Source organism: Spodoptera frugiperda, chromosome 7, assembly GCF_023101765.2.
Source record: "Spodoptera frugiperda isolate SF20-4 chromosome 7, AGI-APGP_CSIRO_Sfru_2.0, whole genome shotgun sequence".
In the NCBI taxonomy this organism is placed as follows: Eukaryota; Metazoa; Arthropoda; class Insecta; order Lepidoptera; family Noctuidae; genus Spodoptera; species Spodoptera frugiperda.
The window spans coordinates 9,699,773-9,720,109 of record NC_064218.1 but is presented as its reverse complement, the minus strand read 5'-3'; the positions used below and the strand labels follow the sequence as shown (position 1 = coordinate 9,720,109).

The 20,337-nt window shown below is 37.3% G+C and overlaps 1 protein-coding gene across 25 annotated transcripts in view; it reads left to right on the top strand.

Annotated features, from left to right (window-relative positions):
- Positions 1–20,337, top strand: part of LOC118265767 (transient receptor potential cation channel trpm) — a 241,420-nt gene that overhangs the window by 47,705 nt on the left and 173,378 nt on the right. Inside the window, exon 1 of one of the 25 annotated variants that reach the window (XM_050695159.1) lies at positions 8,036–8,189. The exons of the other annotated variants lie outside the window; for them this stretch is intronic. Coding sequence (XP_050551116.1) covers positions 8,082–8,189 — 108 coding nt within the window. The 5' untranslated portion in view covers positions 8,036–8,081. Of the gene's footprint in view, positions 1–8,035; positions 8,190–20,337 lie in introns of those variants that run through there. 25 annotated transcript variants of the gene reach the window in all.

Below are 20,337 nucleotides of genomic sequence, written 5' to 3'. Positions count from 1 at the left end.
GGTTCAGATGCCCCATCAGCCATAACTATGCTCGCGGACGCTATAAAATCGTTACAACCCGCCAAGTCCCGAAACTACTACGTTTCTAACTTTGACCCAAGCATACATGACATCGACGTATGGTGTGAGGAAGTGGATAGGGCGGTATCGGCGAATGGTTGGAGCGATTACGAATGCCTGTCGAGAGTAGCTTCTTGTCTCAAAGGTGATGCCAAAGTGTGGCTAAATGAATGGGTCACTAATGACCGCACTTGGTCAAATTTTAAATTAGAGTTCAAACCCCTTTGCCCTCGGAAGTTGGACTACGCTAACATTCTTTTTGATACGATGAATATGACGTCTGATAAGTACCCGACGTATGCTGAATATGCCCGGCGTACCTTGTTGCGTTTGCGTATAGTCAAAGGCTTAACCGATGAATTGCGCACCCTTATAGTTATACGTGGCATAGACAACCCCCAAGTTAGGGCGGCGGCAGCAAATGCTAATTTGACGGTGGAAGACTTGGTTTCGTTTCTTTCCATATACACAAAAGCAAACCGCGCTAAAGTTGACTCTCGCGATAGCTTGTCAAAAAAACGTATCCTTCAAAATTTCCCCGCCAACGACATAAAGTGCTACGTTTGCGGTAAACGTGGTCACTCAGGTCGTAAATGCAACAAGAAGCCTCGCATAGAACATCCTTCGGATTCTTCTGCTAAGCCCGAAACACAGACTTTCACCGCCAAGCACGCAACGCAAACTTCCAACGCTAAGGCTGGAATTCAATGTTCATTTTGTAAAAAGAGGGGCCACGCCGAGGAAACTTGCTTTGCAAAGGATCGTTCGGAATACAGGAATCAACGAAACGTCAACTTGTGTACAGATCAGGGTAGTGACAGAAGAGATGTAGTTACGGCGGTAGTTCAAGGTATCCCTATGGATGTACTTATTGATAGCGGGGCTCAGAACGTATCGTTGATTTCCTCCGACGTTTTAAAATACCTCTCCTGCGATCTAAAGCCCACTCACTGCGTTCTAAAGGGCATAAGTGAACGAGAAATTATCGCCACCTCTTTCATAACAGTAAACATTGAATTAACTGATATTTCATTAGAAGCTGATTTAGTCGTAGTCCCTAAGTCATGCATGAACACCTCGATTATAATCGGAACTGATGTCCTTAACCGCGACGGCGTTGTGTACATACGCACAAAGGACAAGCAGTATATAACACGTACTGATACTCGTACTTGCGCCAATGTAACCCAAGTTGTTGACTCAACACTAGTCAACACTCCGTTAAAAGGCACTCCACGTGATTCTCTGATGACCGTTATTCAAGCCTTTTCGGAACATTTTATTTCCGGTACTGCGACAAGTACAGTCACCACTGGCGAGATGGTTATTAAACTCACCAGTACTACTCCAATAGTATACCGCCCGTATAAACTGTCTTTCGACGAAAAACTTAAAGTACGCGAGATAGTTAAGGATTTGTTGGAAAAACGAATCATCAGAGAATCACGGTCGGAATATGCCAGTCCCATAATCCTAGTAAAAAAGAAGGACGGGACCGACCGAATGTGTGTCGACTACCGAGCCCTCAACCGCATCACCGAAAAAGAGAGGTACCCCCTTCCCCTTATAGACGACCATATTGACAGGCTAGGACATTACACTTATTTTAGTAGCCTGGATATGGCAACCGGGTTCCACCAAATACGAATTAGTGAGGACTCGGTGCACGTGACGGGATTCGTTACGCCAGAGGGCCACTATGAATACCTCAAAATGCCGTATGGTCTAACGAATTCCCCGATCGTGTACCAGCGCATCATAAACCAAACCCTTCGCGAGTTTATTGAAGCGGGGAATGTACTGGTATACATAGATGACGTGCTCCTACTCAGTAATTCAATTGAAGAAGGCATTCTCTTGCTTAGGAGAGTGTTAGAGACACTAACGAAAGCGGGTTTCTCAATTAATCTAAAAAAATGCTCGTTTTTGACGTCCGAAGTAGAATATTTAGGTAGGGTGATCAGCTTTGGTCAGGTACGGCCAAGCCCGCGTAAAATTGAGGCTCTGAAAAACTCACCCGTGCCCGGTAATGTCAGACAGGTCAGACAACTATTAGGCCTAGCCGGATATTTCCGGAAATATATTAAGGGGTACGCTACCAAGACAGCGTGCATCGCCCATCTAACCAGGAAAGGGGTTGAATTTCGATGGGGTCCGGAGCAGGAACGGGTTCGCCAGGACCTGATACAATGCCTAACGAATGAGCCCGTCCTCGCAATTTTTAAACCCGAACTCCCTACCGAGGTTCACACTGATGCAAGCTCTGTCGGATACGGAGCAGTACTCCTGCAAATTCACGCTGATGGTGCGAGGCATGTTGTAGCATATTTTAGTAAGGTCACACAGGGCGCTGAGAGTAAATACCACAGTTACGAGTTGGAGACATTAGCAGTCGTAAAGGCCTTGCAACACTTTCGCCACTATTTGATAGGTCTGAACTTCAAGGTCGTTACTGACTGCAATGCTCTCAAATCGACCGAACGTAAGAAGGATTTGCTCCCTCGCGTTGCCCGTTGGTGGATCTATTTACAGGATTTTAACTTTTCCATCGAATATAGAAAGGGTGTAATGCTACCTCATGCTGACTACCTCAGTCGAAATCCTATCGTCCCTGTCAACCAAATTACGAGACCCCGTAATTGGGCCCAGATAGCACAAGCCGCGGATAACGAGACGAGGGACTTAATTCAAAAAGTCTCAGAGGGACAACTTGACTCTTCCCGATATACCGTCAGAGGTGATCTCCTGTACTATAAGTACACTCCTGTTGGTGAGGAATCGCGATTACTTTGTTTTATACCAAAGGGTCATCGCTTAAGCCTGCTTAGGATATTCCACGACGAACACGAGCACATCGATCGCGATAAAACCGTGGACCTCATATTAAAACACTTCTGGTTTCCTGGGCTACGCCAATTTGTTTCCAAATATATTTCTCACTGTCTAGTGTGTGTCTCTAAAAAGCGTGTCCCTCGAGCCCCGTTACAGAACATATCGTCATGGCCCAAACCTGATACCCCATTCAGCACCGTACATGTTGACGCCTTGGGACCATTACCCGAATCGGAAGGTTATAAATTCGTATTAGTAGTAGTGGACGCTTTTACAAAATTCTGCCTCCTTTATTCAATCTATCGCCAAGACACCAGCGAATTAAAACGCGTAATGACCTCTGCTATTTCCTTGTTTGGCGTCCCTAAGATGCTAGTCACTGATAGAGGTAGGATGTTTGAATCCGTTGATTTTGTTCAATGGATAACTGAACTTGGCTCCGAATTACATTACATCACACCCGAGATGCACGGTTCAAACGGTCAAGTGGAGCGCTACATAAGAACGGTACTCAATATGCTCCGCATCGAAGTAGGGCACAAAAACGCATCATGGTCCAGCACTCTCTGGAAGCTGCAGTTAGTGCTGAACATCACTAAGCAGAAAACTACTCAGGCTTCAGCCATTAAACTAATGATCGGCACCGACGCTACTACACCCATCATACGTTCCCTGGTTCGAGACCTGGCGGTGAACACGCCGGAGACCAACAGAGAAGCTCTGCGGGAGGTTAGCAGGAACCGCGCCAGCGAGCTTCTGAAGAAGAACCAAGATCAGCAGGATCAAACCGTCAATAGGTCCAGACGTCCGCCTCGTGAATATAAGGTCGACGACCTGGCCTTTGTTGTAAAATACTCGCAGTCGACAGGAAAACTGGATCCGGGAATGCGAGGGCCGTACAGGGTCACCAAGGTTCTGCCCAATGGCCGATACGAGCTTAAGTTGCTTGGCGGGAGCTGCGGGAAGACTACGCAGGCAGCCTCCCAACACATGGTACCGTGGAAGGGAGAATGGTGCCCCGAGACCTGTGCTTCGTTCTTCGAGGGTAAGTCACCCCGTAACCTACCCTTATGCTCTGTTCTAGATACGTGCGTGAAGCTCGATAGCTCCGGGTATCGCTGGCGGAGGCGAGTCATTCAGCAATGGCTTGTGCCGCACAGCAATGGCGTTTGTCGCCCAACTTTAATGCGTTAGTCGCACATCAATGGCGTTTGTCGCCCAACTTTAATGCGTTAGTCGCACATCAATGGCGTTTGTCGCCCAACTTTAATGCGTTAGTCGCACATCAATGGCGTTTGTCGCCCAACTTTAATGCGTTAGTCGCCCAACTTTAATGCGTTAGTCGCACATCAATGGCGTTTGTCGCCCAACTTTAATGCGTTAGTCGCACATCAAAGGCGTTAGTCGCCCAACTTTAATGCGTTAGTCGCACATCAATGGCGTTAGTCGCCCAACTTTAATGCGTTAGTCGCACAACAGCGGTATGGTTGAAATCAAGCTGTGGTTAAGTATGCAACAGGAATGTAGGACTGTGGGGACGCCCATTGTCCTATACTTGTGCTTTTAATCATCTAGTTTCGTTCAATTTATTCACAATGTCTCAACACGAGATTAATAACATTCGTAACTTTTCAGATGATGAAACCAATGACTCAGACGATAATTCAGGTCAGCCTGGCAGCAGCAACCCGGTTGGGCTATCCATGCCGGAGCTGGACGAGGTAGCGCCAGCGGTGCCACCTCAGGACAACCCCATCGAAGAGGAGCCCTGAACCGATCGAGTCAAGTGGAGTCGAGGGCGACTCGGCGTCAGGAGAGGCCGTGTTAGGGATTACCAGTACCCCACCATAACCTTACTATAAAAGCGTGAGCTAACCCGCGCTCACCCCTTTTTTGTCCAACATCACTCGGAGCGGCAACATCGTTCAAGTTCTGTGAGATCTATATTTTTCATGTTATTTAATTAATTGTTGATTGCTACTTTTACATTCTTGTGTGTGCTAAGTGATCGTTGTTTTGTTCCTATTAAAATTTATACTAGTAAGTAGATAAGTGTTGATTGTAATCATAATTCAATTGAGAATAAACGAACATTAGAGGTAACTACCTCCTAATTTGTTTTTTTAATAAACACCACTTCTGATCGCTAAAAGTATGTATAAACAGTCACTTCAATTTTATTTATTAGTCTAGATCTAAACCAAATTTCATTGTGCATAACTTAACACCTATTTCTCTCGGCGCACTTGCAGTTCAGACGTTCAGATACAAGAATCGCTAACAGCTCATGCCTTGAGCATCCCATGTGTTCATAAACACTCAAGTACAAGGTTGGGTCTATTTTGAGAATATATTGGTACAGTCGGCTTCATATTTTTATTACCATAAAATTGAACGGCTTGCCAACACTCCCTGCCACTCCTTACTACATTATTGCGAAGGTAAAAATAATAAATCTATTTTTTTCTAAACCTTTGTACCTATTGATCCATTTTCCCTTCGATTTTCAAAGTGGTATTTTATTATTAATTTATTTATTGTGTAAGCTGGCAAACGAGCAGACGTATCACCTGATGGTAAAGAATCGCCGTCGCCCATGGACACTTGAAATATCAGAGACGTTACAAGTGCGTTGCCGGCCTTTTGGGGGTTAGGGTTGTTGGGGAATCGGGGATTGGAAATATCATACCCTCTAGTAACTCACGATTATATGATACTATACCTATGTACTTATGATACTTGAACCTTTTAAATCAATATTTTACTCGTACTTACTTATCTATACATATAATAAAATCGTAGAAAAGTGCTGTCTGTACATTGAAAATAAAAATAAAAAAAATAGCAGGGGTTATTGTTATGTCGATGTCGAACCCAAAAATGTAATTAACTTTTTTTTTGTCTGTTTGTCTGTTTGTCTGTTTGTCTGTTTGTCTGTTTGTCTGTTTGTCTGTTCGTCTGTGCGCGCTAATCTCAGAAACGGCTGATCCGAGTTGGATGCGGTTTTCACGAATATATTGTGGGATGCTTAAATTTACATTTAGTGTTTGTTTCATGTCAATCGGTTCATAAATAAAAAAGTTATGTCAAATTAAAGAATCACGTCGAACATTCTATGCTTATACCATTAATCTCCGCAACTATTTGACGGATTTGGTTGAAATTTGGTACAGATATAGTTTAGAACCTTAGAAAGGACATAGATATATTTTTATTTCAAAAATCAAAAAATAAAATAAAAATAAAATAAAACTAAAATAAAAATAAAATAAAAATAAAATAAAAATAAAATAAAAATAAAATAAAAATAAAAATAAAATAAAAATAAAATAAAAATAAAATAAAAATAAAATAAAAATAAAATAAAAATAAAATAAAAATAAAATAAAAATAAAATAAAAATAAAATAAAAATAAAATAAAAATAAAATAAAATAAAAATAAAATAAAAATAAAATAAAAATAAAATAAAAATAAAATAAAAATAAAATAAAAATAAAATAAAAATAAAATAAAAATAAAATAAAAATAAAATAAAAATAAAATAAAAATAAAATAAAAATAAAATAAAAATAAAATAAAAATAAAATAAAAATAAAATAAAAATAAAATAAAAATAAAATAAAAATAAAAATAAAAATAAAAATAAAATAAAAATAAAATAAAAATAAAATAAAAATAAAAATAAAAATAAAATAAAAATAAAAATAAAAATAAGAAATAAATTTATTCCGGACATACAGCGCCATCCATGTCGGGCTGTTCCTATACTCCGTAGATAGATGGCGTTGATCGCGCAATGGTGTAATTACAATTGTTCAGTTCATGTTATTGTTTTAATTCATTGGAAATTTGTTTTTACAAAATAGTAAAAAGCAATGAAAAATATAACATAATACAACTTTTAGTACAAAGAAAACGCTCTAACGGAGTATAGATAATTCTATGTCGATCGTTACACGACTTCGGTTCATGTTATTGTTTTAATTCATCGAAAAAAGTTAACAAATAGTAAAAAGGTATGAAAAAAATTATATCAATATAATTAAACTTTTAGTACAAAGAAAATGCCCGAACGGAGTATAAATAAATAATCCAAGTTGTCTTTATCCTCGATAGATGGCGTTGGGATCGAAATAGATTGCGCTATGGTTTTGTTACAATTATTTGGTTGGGTATCGGCCGAGCGCTTCGGTACTATTGTAGAAAATGTGTATTATCAGTCGTATGATTATTTGTCTGTAGTGGTCCTGCTGTTTCGTATATTCTAAATTGGTTTCGTTGTATTTGTCAATTAATAAGTTTATTTGTTGGGTTTTCCTGGTTTTCTGGTTAAACTTTTTAACGTAGGTTTAGTTTGATATCGATTATTAGTAGTTACTGTAGTTAGTTTTTTTAATAAAATTGTAAGTCTAATTTATAAATTAATTAGATTAGATTTAAGTCGTTTCTTTTAAATTATTTAGTTTAAGCTTGGTTATTATAGCATAAAGGATAGGTTCTAATATAATTTATTTTTTAATTGTTATAAATTCGTAATTCGTAGCTTTCTTTAGTTTTAAGTTAGTTTTCATCTTAAGTTCGGAAAGATTATAATATTTCTTTAGTTAAAGTCCGTTTTTAAACTATTTTTTCAATGCCCTAAGTGAGTATACATCTATTAAATTCAAACGCAGAGCTCATTATGTTGATTTTTGAAGAGTTCCCTGGAATATCTTCCACATCTCATTTTTGAAGAGATCCCGCGAAATCGGGAACTATGTGGTTAAAACCAAAAATTTGCCGGAAGTCACTATTCCACGCGAACGAAGTCGCGGGCAAAAGCTATACATAATATTATTGTAATATTTTCTATATTTAACTTCGATTTTTCATCAATAAGTAATTGTTGCATCAGTCCTGCGTTACTCAATCAGTATATCGAACCACTACCATTCACAAAACGCTATAAAACTAGGAATGTCTATCAGAAACATCCGCGCGTGTCTGTACCTTGAACAAAAGTAAATATTTAGGTGAAGTTTGCTCACCTTTTACCCAATCAACGGGAATTTTACCACTGAATTTTAAAATAGGTTAAATCCCCCTTCTTTAGTCAGTGCGCGGCACCAGACCAAGATGCCGCATCTACCTTTAAAAAGTAAAATAACACTATGACGTCATCGTCGTGGAAAAATGTGAATAATTCTAATGTTGTATTTTTTGGATTCATGTGTTGAATTGTGTTTTAAAATGCTTCAATATATTTTGGAACCGATTTTAAAGGAGCCGGTGAATTTCAGCAATGTGTATTGTAAGGTAATGTGGAACGTACTATTTTTGTATTAAGTAAGTTTTGTAGTCGACTGTACCAAAATTTATTTTTCAAGCTAGGGGCTGAATGTGGACTAGGTTTACCTGTCTGTTGTATAAAAATCCACTCTCCCGGGGGTGAACCACCGATTGAACTGTGTTTAGGGGTCGAATTGACACCACTGAGTAAATCATTTTTTAGGGTCCGAGGTTGGAGTAAAAATTTTTTGAAGCGTTTAACAAAGTTTATCAGGTACCTACAATGAAAACTGAGAAAATATTTTTTTCAAACAAAATAACTAATTAAATAAATCAAGTATTAAATTCTGTGTGAACAGCTCCATATACCTTGACCACAGAAGAGCTGTAATGTTGTAAGAATATTACGAATATGCGGCGCGGCTGTTGCAACTTGCAATGCCGTATTTGTAAAGAGTGCTCAAATTAGCTCAAAGAGAATAATGTACTTTTTGGCTAAAGTATTACAAAAAATGAGCGAAATAAGCCCGAATTTCACTCATTTTTCGTACATTGTCAGCCACGATGATAACAAATATGTAGTTTAAATTAAGTCATATGCGTTTGCTCCATGAGGTATGAGGTACAAATAAGCCATCCCTGTCTACATTTTTAAACAAAATAAAGCATAAAAATTTAAATCGCTCAGTTTGTATAATAATTGTCCCGGTCACAAAATAATTATATATTATTAAAGAAAGGCAAACAGTACTCTAAAATTGTTAATTGTTCTTCTAGCCATTATTGTTTTAATTATACATAGCCCGTCCATTACTCTGGCGTAATTGTTTATTCTGTACGCAACAATTTAACATTTTTATTTTGAATTTTATGTACAAACAAACAAACATAAAATATATTTTGAAGTAAAAATTGAATTATTATATTTTTTTATTGTATCTTTCGCTGCGTTCGTTAGTCGGTTTATTTATTTGCTGAAAAAAAGTGGTTAGGTATTTTTTTTAGTATATTATTGAAGTGAATTTTATTTTTCTAAATAGGGAACCGCTATCTGTTTTATTTACCGCCTCCTCGATTTTCAAGGTTAGGTAGTTAATATTCCTATAACCTTCACCCAAGTCTGAAAAAGGCCATGCTGAAAACCGCCTCAAAATTGGTTCAGTCAAACGCAAGATAATCACGCACAAAGATACTAAGAACATACTTATTTTTGAAGCCCGATTTAAACATTTAACTCCCTAAATTAAATTTATTTACTCTTAAAAGCAAGTTACCTCGTACACAACATGTTATATTGGTCACCTAAACTAAATCCACTCGTAAATATAGTTTGTATACATAAAACTGTAACTATGGATAAATTCCGATGCTTATTCGAAGCAATACATCATTGAAACTGTTTACATCTATTTGATTTATCTCAGTATTCGTGGTTTAGTTGTGGTTGCTGTTAACCCAACCATTTTGGGATCGACGCCAGAAACCTATTTATCTTATAATAGTATTATTATTGTATAATAATATTGTATTCTTGTGGTCTTGAGGTCCTTGTTTTGTGGTTCCTAATCATTATAAACAGCCCGTGACAGTTTGTTGCTGAACTGTGGGCCTCTTCAATAAAAAGAGGTTTTCCCTCATTTCTTTGCTTTGCGAGGCGGTTAGAGAATGCAGTTTAAAAGTTTAAGTTTATCATAAAGTGCTGTTGCCCTTTAGGCTAGAATTTGAGGCAAGAATATCGCCCATGAAAAGAAAAGGGGTGGGTAAATGTTGTGTACTTTACTAATTGTCTGTACCCAAGCGGTCGCCGGTGACTGCTTTAGCGCAACTTCATTGTAGATACTCAGAGTCATCTCATGATTACTTAAGCCAATCCTTAGTAGTTGTTTTCAATACAAAATCGTTTCTAAATAGGGAATAGTTTAGGTAATCATTAAATGTCTCTGAGTGCGGCAATTAGTTTTAACTACTCAAGGATCTTTAAAACTGTTAAACATAAACATCTCATGTGCTACTTCAAATTACCCCAAGGCATCAAGACACAAGCAAGCAAACCAAATCCAAGCCACAGGATAGAAGTTGTAAAATAAAACCTAAGGTGACAGCAACAAAGTTGGTTTTACTATGCTAGTTGCACACAGTAAACTTGGGGTAAACGATTAAGTGAAGCTGCTCTTGGGTAAAGTCGGGTTAACAGGAGTAGGTAATGTCGGGGGTAGCGCTAGACGTGACACCTACTGCAAATATTGGCGGATAGAACGAGCTTGACAACTAGCCGAGACATTGTAGAAGCGAGGTAGATGAGTTTGAAGGTACATAGTTTAAAGAGGGAGAGAGGTATGAGGTAGCAATTGGAAATAAATTGGTAGGAGTAGAAGGAATTAGTCAATTAATTAATGAAAATCACGTGATTATAAAAAAAATATATAGATTTTGATTTCATTGATAAAAAAATCTAGAAATAGCCATCGGGAATGCGTTTGGGTATGTATTAAACCTGCGACTAGCCATCGCAGGCATCGCATCGCATGTTCCTTAAAATATTTGTGATAGTAAGATCCTTAACCCTGCCAAAAAAACCTTTGTTAAAATATTTTTGACTAGTATGCATATTGAAAAACTTTATTTTGTCATGTAATGCAAGCTCTCGTAAAAGTCTCTGTAACCTATCCCACACAAAAATTTAATAAATTCGCTACCACTACATTAAATACTTTAGCTTTCATCTCTGTAGAAATCGCTACAACAAATACTTTCTATTAAAAGCACATCAAAAGATACAAACTTAGAAGCAATTAATGCTACAACGTGAACACGTTACCGTTCTTTCTACAAAGCATTAGCTGAAGCTGAGTCCGGAGATTGCAGAGGTCGCTAGTAGCGCGCGTGTCACGATGTTAGCTGCGGCTCATCCTAGCCATTTGTTCGTACCGACAACATGCAAGGTTAAAGATTTCTAAAGAAGGGATATTTAGGGATAATACATAATGAATCTAGTTAAAGATAAACTTAAGACTCATGAAACTTCTTTTGCACGTAGTTTACGTGTAACACTAAGAACAAAGTCCAATCCCTTCATTGCTTGTAAAATAATCATCACTTACCACCAGGCGAGATGGTGGCCAAGCGCCATCCTGTTAAGTATAAAAAATACAACAAGCGCGTGGCAGTGGCACTACGATTCTTGAAATTGTTCTAAAAATAATTTAACTTTTAGCAATCATAAACATTATGTTATCCATGTATCTGGATAGCAAACTAAACTGAAAAATGCATAAATTCTGATGTTAATATTTTGCCAAGACCTTACAGGAGTAACTTACCATTTAAAAACTACATTTGACTATATTGCAATAAGCACCCAACGTCATACAGTACAAAGCTCAAACTAACATTCAATATCTTGCAGCATTTCCCAGAAAATTGCCAGTTGTCACATCTCCAATCGTGTCTGCCATCTGTACTCGTGAGATTGGTTCTAGCGTGGCTGCAGATTACCGCACGTAACGCCTCCTCTCAGCTGTGTCACTCCCGACAGATTTCATCTCGCTTTGTTTACACTTTCCTAATATAAGTACTGATTTTTAGTTATTCCTTGTCATTCAAGCAAGTCTTCGTTTATTTTGGTTATTTTATTTATTAGCTCTTACCTCATCTAGATTTATTATTCATAATAATTTTAACCTGTAAAAGAGCACTGTTGTAGCCCATGTTGTTTTTTAATATGTATCCAGTAAAAATTGTCTTTTAGAGGTTATTCAGTTTCTTTCTGTGCTGTTTGGTAACAGTAGAGTAGAATACGTTTTGTTTTTCCACCCCTACTCTTTCCGTGGGTATCGTAAGAGTCGATAAAACTAAGGGAAGGGAATTAAAATTTAAAAAAATATGCTGGGTCTATCAGACAGGTTTCCTTGTCGTTTTTCATTCAACCAGTGGCAATAGTACGCGTTGAACTCAACTGCTATTAAGGTCCATCAACCACATTACTTATCACATAAATCAACAACAAACTACTCCAAATCAATCGGGGTTCGATTTCCAGTAAAGAGCAACATTATTGATCATGAGTCACAATCACCAATCACGGCAGGTTTCAGAGAAATGCTCGTATAAAACAAACAAACATGCCTGGTTCTGATTTATTAGTTATTTCTATCAGGAGTGGAAAACGTTAAGAAGTGGGTCATGCAGGATATTACTACATTGTTGTTTTTATATCTCTGTTTACGTATACTATAGTGTGGAATATAATGTCGTAAAGGTAGATAATATATGAAAAAGTCAGTTTGTTCCTTCTTAAAAAGCTAGTACCTATCGTATGAGATCAGTCCATGTGTGGCGCTCATTGCTAACCATTTTTTCGAAAATCATCCAATGTCTTCTTCCGCCTTGGGCGAGGCGAGAAGTGTCAAAGTTTACTAACTAAAAACCACCCCGTTCCTACTCCTGCCCTTCGAGCCGGAGCCCAGGTAAACCCACTAGATAGTCCACAGCTCCGGATCAGACATCAGCCCTACTGGGCCCCTTCTGTAATGGTTTGATGGCTCTTTGAGCCACGCGCGGAACCCCATGCGCCTTACGCAGGGTTGCATCGCTAACCATTAGACGACGAATAAAGCATTTTAAGAAATGCCATGGTTTTGGTGTAATTCTACGGTATCAATAAAACAGAAATGAATGATGATGATCATGTACAATTTGAGCCCAAGCATGTATAAAAGAGTATCTATCTCCTTTATTAATTTAAAGCTAGCATTTAACATGGCATAGCAGTCATAAATAGTACCTGCCTCCTCTACCCGGTACGGGTTAAACCTGACTTTACGTTATTCCAAGTTCCTAGTTTTGCAAGAAAACAGCATAGAGAAATATCTGTCGAGTTATGAGGTAATTAAAATGTTCCGGAATGAGTGGAGTCTGGCAATTAATCCTTTAAATACCTTTGTAGCGTCCAGGTTTGCAGGTAAAAGGAAAAAGCATAACTTATAACTTTACCTTATATAGACAAGATATCAGGGAATTTCTTCTATATTGTTGGAAGTTGCGAAATAATGTTTTGAGTAAAGAAAAGCGACAAATGTCTTGCAAAGACCATGCACCAGTTTCTAATATTTCTTAATTCTGCTAATTAAAAATACCTGAATACTCGTAACCTGTAATAGTTAATCGCATTATCACATCACATTAATATTATAAACGTGAAACTTTTATTTGTTTTTCCGTCAATCACGCTGAAATTACTAAACGGATTTTGATGAATTTTTCGTATACAGACAGGGTATGATCTGATTAGGGTGATAGGATACTTTTTATCCCCCAAAACGCGGCCGAAGCCACAGGCAGAATCTAGTAACAAATATAGCAATTTTTTATTCAGTTTGGTTACCATAATCGAATCCTCAATCCTTCATTGAAGCGGATCGAATAAGAATAGCGTATGGACCTCTCGTTCTCCGCAAATAGAATTAACATACTTAGTTGTTTGTCGACGAGCATTATTGAAATAAGTGGGGTAATAATGGCACAATAATGGCACCATAAAGAGATAATAGTGAAGTGGTCGTAAGCAATAAACTTGCTTTTATGATGCTTTGTGATTGATGGATGCTCTTTGATATTTCTAGATGATGTTCCGATGTGTTAGAATCATGTGTTCCCTGCTTTATTGTCGAGTGAAATAACTGCAATTTTAGTTATATGTTCTGTTAACTTAGGCTCTGTGCCCACTTGTCCGTTGCGCTGCATTGCGTCGCGATGACGAAACGGACAAATATGTTATAGAAAACATATGGGAAAGAAACTACGCTGCCATGACACGTGGAAACTATAATTTTCTTTTCTTCGCCTCTAACAATATTTTCTGGTTTATTTTGTTGGCGGATCCAAGACAGTCATTCATGTCCCTGGGACGCGACAGATTTTAGTGTTCAGGTGTTTTCATGGTTGTATTTACTGTAGATCCTGGCTTACAGGAGTTGCAGCGGTGATGTATGTATGTGGCGGGCTTGTCTCATATTTTTGCCTCGACATATATGGCCTGGACCCTTGTGGCTCTTAAGTTAGAAGTAGTAGAGTACATCATAGTCCTTAAATCATATACATATCACGCCTTTACACTTATTGTGTGATTAAAATTACCCAATCTTCCTACCTAAAATGGAAAAATGTTTTTACCCTTTTCATAGTCACATCACAAAACCTCTGAACTAATATTACCTATAGGGCACAGTGAATTACATTAAATTGTGAAGACGGTCACTGGCTACTTTTGAACAAAACCGCGAGTAAAGACCTATTTTCTTTCTACTAAAAACCGACTCCAAAAAATCCTCATTCATAAAGTAACGACAAGGGTTCAAAGCAGGTCTTTTCTTATAATTCCAAAGATTATATGTTTCCTTCCTTTTCCTTATAGCATTTGGATCTCAAGGGAATCGTTACTCAAGTTTTGAGCTCAGTATAATCTCTGGGGAGGCTTTTGTTTACATTTCAGAAGATAATGTTCTATGTTCACGTTGGGCTGTTCCATTTTGTCGGGAAACTTTTCGTAGTATTGTACGGAGTTGTACCTATTTGAAACTGTTGAATTGTTACCCGACTGCGCCAGAAGGAGGGTTATGTTTTTCGAGAGTATGTATGTATGTAAGTATGTATGTATGTATGTATGTATGTATAATTGTTTGGCACGCTCTACAGCCTAAACGGCTTGATGGATTTTGGCTTGAGAGGTGTCGTTGGATTCGTATTTACTGTGAGAGTGACACTGGATATATCAAAATAATAAAAAAAACAAAATGGCGGTATTTTAAATTCGAATATTGCTCACTCTCTAGCCTAAACGACTCGATGGATTTCAGCTTGATAGGGGTCATTATATTCGTATTTACTGTGAGAGTGACGCTGGATATATCAAAATGGTGAAAAAATAAAATGGCGGATTTTTGGCGCCAATTTCGAATATTGTTCACTCTCTAGCCTGAACCAGTCGATGGATTTCAGCTTGATAGGGGTCGTTTGATTCATATTTACTGTGAGAATGACACTAGATACTTATAATTATCAAAATATAAAAATAATAAAACTAAAAGTAAAATAAAATAAGGTAATTTAAAAAACTAAAAAATCCGACTGCGTTTCTTCATAATATGAGAATGAAAAAACCCTAAAACAAGAGAGTCATCGTAAATTAAAGCAGTCGGGACCCATTCTAGACAGCAAGTGCACTCACTAAGTCTTCATATTTGGGATGGGTCCCGACTGCTTTAATTTTACGATGACTTTCTTGTTTTAGGGTTTTTTTCATTTTCATATTATTAATGAAACGCAGTCGGGTTTTTTAGTTTTTTTAGTTTTTCTTCAGTCGCGTTCGCGTGCTTTGTTACTAGGTTATTTATTTTTATTTTAGTTTATACTTTTTGTACGTTTAAACTTTAAACAATGGTGGATTAAATGCCAATTTGGTATTCTCTAACAGTCAACCTTAGGGTGATGCAGAGAGACAACAGTAGGTGTAAAAGTTTGGGATATTGTTAAAATCTTATAACATAAATTAATTTGTAATTATATGTATTTGTATACTTAACACACATTCTTGAAATATGTTTATTTTTCAGAATAGAATTTGGTTTTCGTTTTTAATGTGACTAGCGCACCTATGTAGTTACCTACGCTGTCAAATTGAGAACTTTTACCTTTTTGTCAGCTAATTCGTTTTGCGATCCCTTTTGCAAGAGAAGAATTATTTCTAGAAATAGATCCAGACATTCAAGCCTACTTAACAAATTAAGAACCCACTTATTGTAGCCAAAATTCAAAAACATCTAATGTTTTAGTAAATACCTGATTCATCTAAGATCTAAGTCCTGCTAAATAGCCAAACTAACCAATCGAGAAACACTTTCCATTAAATAGGTACATCTAAATACAATTACCTACGTACAACCGAAAAGCAATCCCAACTTCGAGAACACAGTTTTTCTAGCAAATAGTTTTTTAAATTAAGTTCGCGTTGCAGATTGCTGCAGGTACAGTTAAAAACAAAAGGGGAGAGTCTGGCTTTCGCCAGGCAAATTGAACACAGTTCTCTTCACGAGTGTACCGGTCGTTGTTCTAACTGTTCTTCCTAATCCGATTGCTAGGATTCGCTAATGGGATTCTAAATCCTTTTGACTCTAGTAGCAGTTCGTTTGTAGTGGTGGAATGGAATAATGTAGGTGCGGAATGAATGCAACTGTTAGGCTTTGGCTTGATGAAAAGGCTTGATCTTTTTTACCGACTGTAATAAAAGGAGGTTCGCAGTTGGATCTGTATGTATGTATGTTTGCGTATGATTATGACATGGCAGACTCTTACTGACTAAAAACCACTCCGTTCCTTCTTCTACTTTGAGCCGGAGCCCCGGTAACCTGTTACGTTATCTGCAGCTCCGGATCATCCGTCCTACTGGGCCCCATTTGTGGTGGTCTGGAATTATGGGGCGCGCAGCGTTTTTCAAATTTTTTTTATATATTTTTTCTTTTTGTCACACGATGTTTTATTTTCAATAACTGGTTTATGAAAAGCAATATTTGCCATAGTCAGGTGACATTAGGTATTTCAATTTCTAATGCAGCTTTCCCAAAATGTTGTTTCGTGTTACAAAATCCCCAAGCGTTACTGCACACATGTAAATTGTGCCGCAAAGCGTTAGCTGAAGCGCCTGCTGTTATTTATGGAGCAGAATTTCAGTTGCCTCCCAACTACTTATGGCTCAGTAATATTTAACAGGCGCTTCATAAAAGATTTAGCTTTAAACAGTAAACTGGGTTGTGGTCTTCTAGTATGTATATTTTACTAGACAAACTTATTAAATTCACCGTAATCCCCAAAAAGCCGACATGTTATAGTTCCTCTGGTACTACTGTGGGTTATCCAGCGCTAACCACTTTTCATTAGGCGACCTTTGAGTGGTCTTGGCTCATATCCTGTAACATTTGAAAATGTTTGACATTGTTAAATTTTAATCAGCATTTCTTGTACTTGTGAGAAAACTAAAATACGTATTCCTTTTTAAAAGGCCGGCAAGGCACCTGTGACTCTACGGTGTCTCTCCCGGTGTTGCGGGTTGGACCACCCGCAACACTCGGCGGCACTGATCGCCATCAGGTGACCCAACCGCTCGTTTGCCCCCAATTCCAAAAAAAGTCTAGTTCTTATCCAATCCAATCTGGTGTGACCTTTTCCACCAGTAGCAACACATTTTAGAATATAACCAAACCTTTATAACAAGATTTTCTTTAGTTTCAGATTTATTTGGTTTCTGATACAAAAGGGACAACATTACAAAACAATGTGCCGGCTTTATATGGCCAATAAAGATAGGCCCAAACATTCATTATATATCCTTTTGTCTTGAAGAATATTTGGAAGCAAAATTTTCCATTGTCTTTCAAGTATAGACAGCCTCGAGTCCATTACATACAAAACACGTAATGAATATCAAACTGATTTTAATGTAAAGGGTATCAGAAACCAAGATTATTATCGAGAGATGTTATCAAATTTGATATCGTCTTGATGTCTCGGTAACATTAAGTGTAGGAGAGATTAAGTGTAGGGTGCTTCGGCACGATTGGGCCGGCTTGACCGGAGTGATGCCATGGCCTACCAATTTCTCTGTGAAAGTTTTGATTTCTCACCATCAGGTGAACAATCTGCTCGGTTGTCCCCTTATCCCATAAAAAAATCTGGACTACGTGTAAGAATTATCTACCTTTTTCGCATAAACCAACTGAGCGATGTAATCCAATGGCCGCGGCCGTTCTCTGTAAATCAAACTGAACTGTTGCACTACTCCACTGGTCGCTTCAATTTCCTGAACAGAACCCTATCTGGATTTATATTTTCGTTCTATGTGTGTTCTGTGATGTTAATTTCAAAAATAGTCGTTTGTATCTTCGTATGACAACTGGTAATAGTTGTTAGTTGTTGTACGATCGGTGGATTATTGTAGTCAGTTGTCATTATTTATATTTAAAACTTTATTGAACATACTCTGTGAAATTGGCGGACTTAATACCATAGGCAATGGACATAGGTTTGGACATAGTATAAACATCTTTAGTTGTTTGTTACACTAAATCAGGAGCTTTAGTTATAGACGAATCTAACCAAGAATCTGAGATGCTAACATTTTCAAAATCCTCCGTCGTCACTTTCAAATGTAGGCATTGTTGAAATGAACAAAGTTTTACTGAGCTGACCTTAGACACTGGAACCATAGATATATTAGCACTTGTATCGAACGACGAATCAAAAGACAGTGCATTTTATTTATCAAAAATATACAGACAATGAGATGATTGTAACTTTTCTAGTTGAAAAATCGTAGAAAACAATAGTAACTCAACAATCGAGACAGCGAATCTAAAACAAATCTTTCTTACTTGCCGAAACACAACATACATACTTGCAGTCGAATCACAGAGACCTATTTAAAGTCTAGACTAGAAATAGGTTCGTTTCCCGCCATTACCTTCGCTCCACCGCTCACAGACAAAACAATTTACTTTTCAAAGACGATGTCACTCCTGAGAGTAGAGCTAAGCAAATAAATACTAGGTAGTTACAGCTACAGCATATAAAAGTACCCTTATTTATCAAGTTACCTTTACTTGATTTCCAATTTTATTGTTTTATGTTAAAGGTTGAAAGTCCCTTAAATAAGTTTTATTTTATTTAAGGGTAGTATAATAAAAAAACACTGCTATTGACGTTTAAAGTTTTGTCGACGTGTCAACTGTACCAAAATTGATTTTTCAAGCGGGGACGAAAGTGGACGAGGTTTGCCTGTCTTTTCTATGAAAATTCGCTCTCTTCCCCCCGGTGGGTGAGTGTGAACTATGTTTAGGGGTCGTTTTTTTTAGGGGCCTAGGATCCGATATTGGACTAAACCTAAAATATTGCTACCGACCGCATCTGTTCGCTGTAGTCTGGTGGAATTTTGAATTTATCATAAAATATAGATTATTTTTTTATTCAACTGTTGCTCGACCTCTATAAGCACCAATATAAGAAATAGGCACTTCTAATATAAAATACAAAGAATAAAACATTAATAATGAAACTTTTCTAGAACAACAATACGTCTTCGTCTAAACTTAGCCTGTCACCTCCACTAAGTGTAGCACTTTACCTGCCTACAATATGCTGTGTGGCATTGGGCTAGAACTATTGTTAGCCCAGTCAGCACGCAAAGAACACAACCACGTTATATCTCAAGGGAATCTAACCTTCAAACGTTTACCTTTTTATTAAGTAAAAATACTATTATATTAGAAGTTAGAACTAGAATCTAGATTTTGCTCGTAGTTTTACGAGTATAAAATATGGTTTTTATTATATTTTTACCGGTGTTTACTTGCTGAAGTTTTATTAGATACAATTGCCAATCATCGTTACCATTGCCAATGCGTTGGCAAAGGCGAGGTATTAAAATTTAATAGTGTCTATTGTGTATGATTTATTAATTTTACTTTTTTTTCTTTACAGGTAAGTGTGGTGCAATTCTCAGAGTCATAAAAAGAACTAATTATTATTTATAGAGATATCATGTAAGTATTTAAAGAGCAAAAAAAGTTTTGTAATACAAATCCATACTTAATATTGTAAATGGGAAAGTGTGTTTGTTTGTCCTTTTTTCACGTCGCAACAGACATGATTTTTTGTATGAAGTTATTAGAGGGGCTGGAGATAACGTAGGCTATTTTTTCTCTCTTTCTTACCTCCCACTTTCTTAAAATGGGAGATGGAAGTTTGTATGAAACATTCCGCAGTTTTCTACAAGATAGAAAACTAAAATTTGTCATGTCGACTAATTGGGATTAACAAGAAAAGAAACGTGGAACGATTTTTTTTTGGAAAACTGTCTCCATACTCTGAAAAAAAAGCGTGTAAGAAGCCGCGGGCGAAAAGCTAGTCATAAAATAGACAAACAAACCTTTACTAGATCATTACAACGTAAGATAACAGTCATTACTTTCACAAAAAAAAGATAACCAATGTTATTACTTTTCGAAAAAAAATAAATAAGATTCGGATTAAGTTGACAAACAATATTACATCTTATGAAACAGGGACAGGATTGTAATTCCCTTGGCAGAACATTTCAATGTAATTGGACCTTTCATTTCACCTGTTT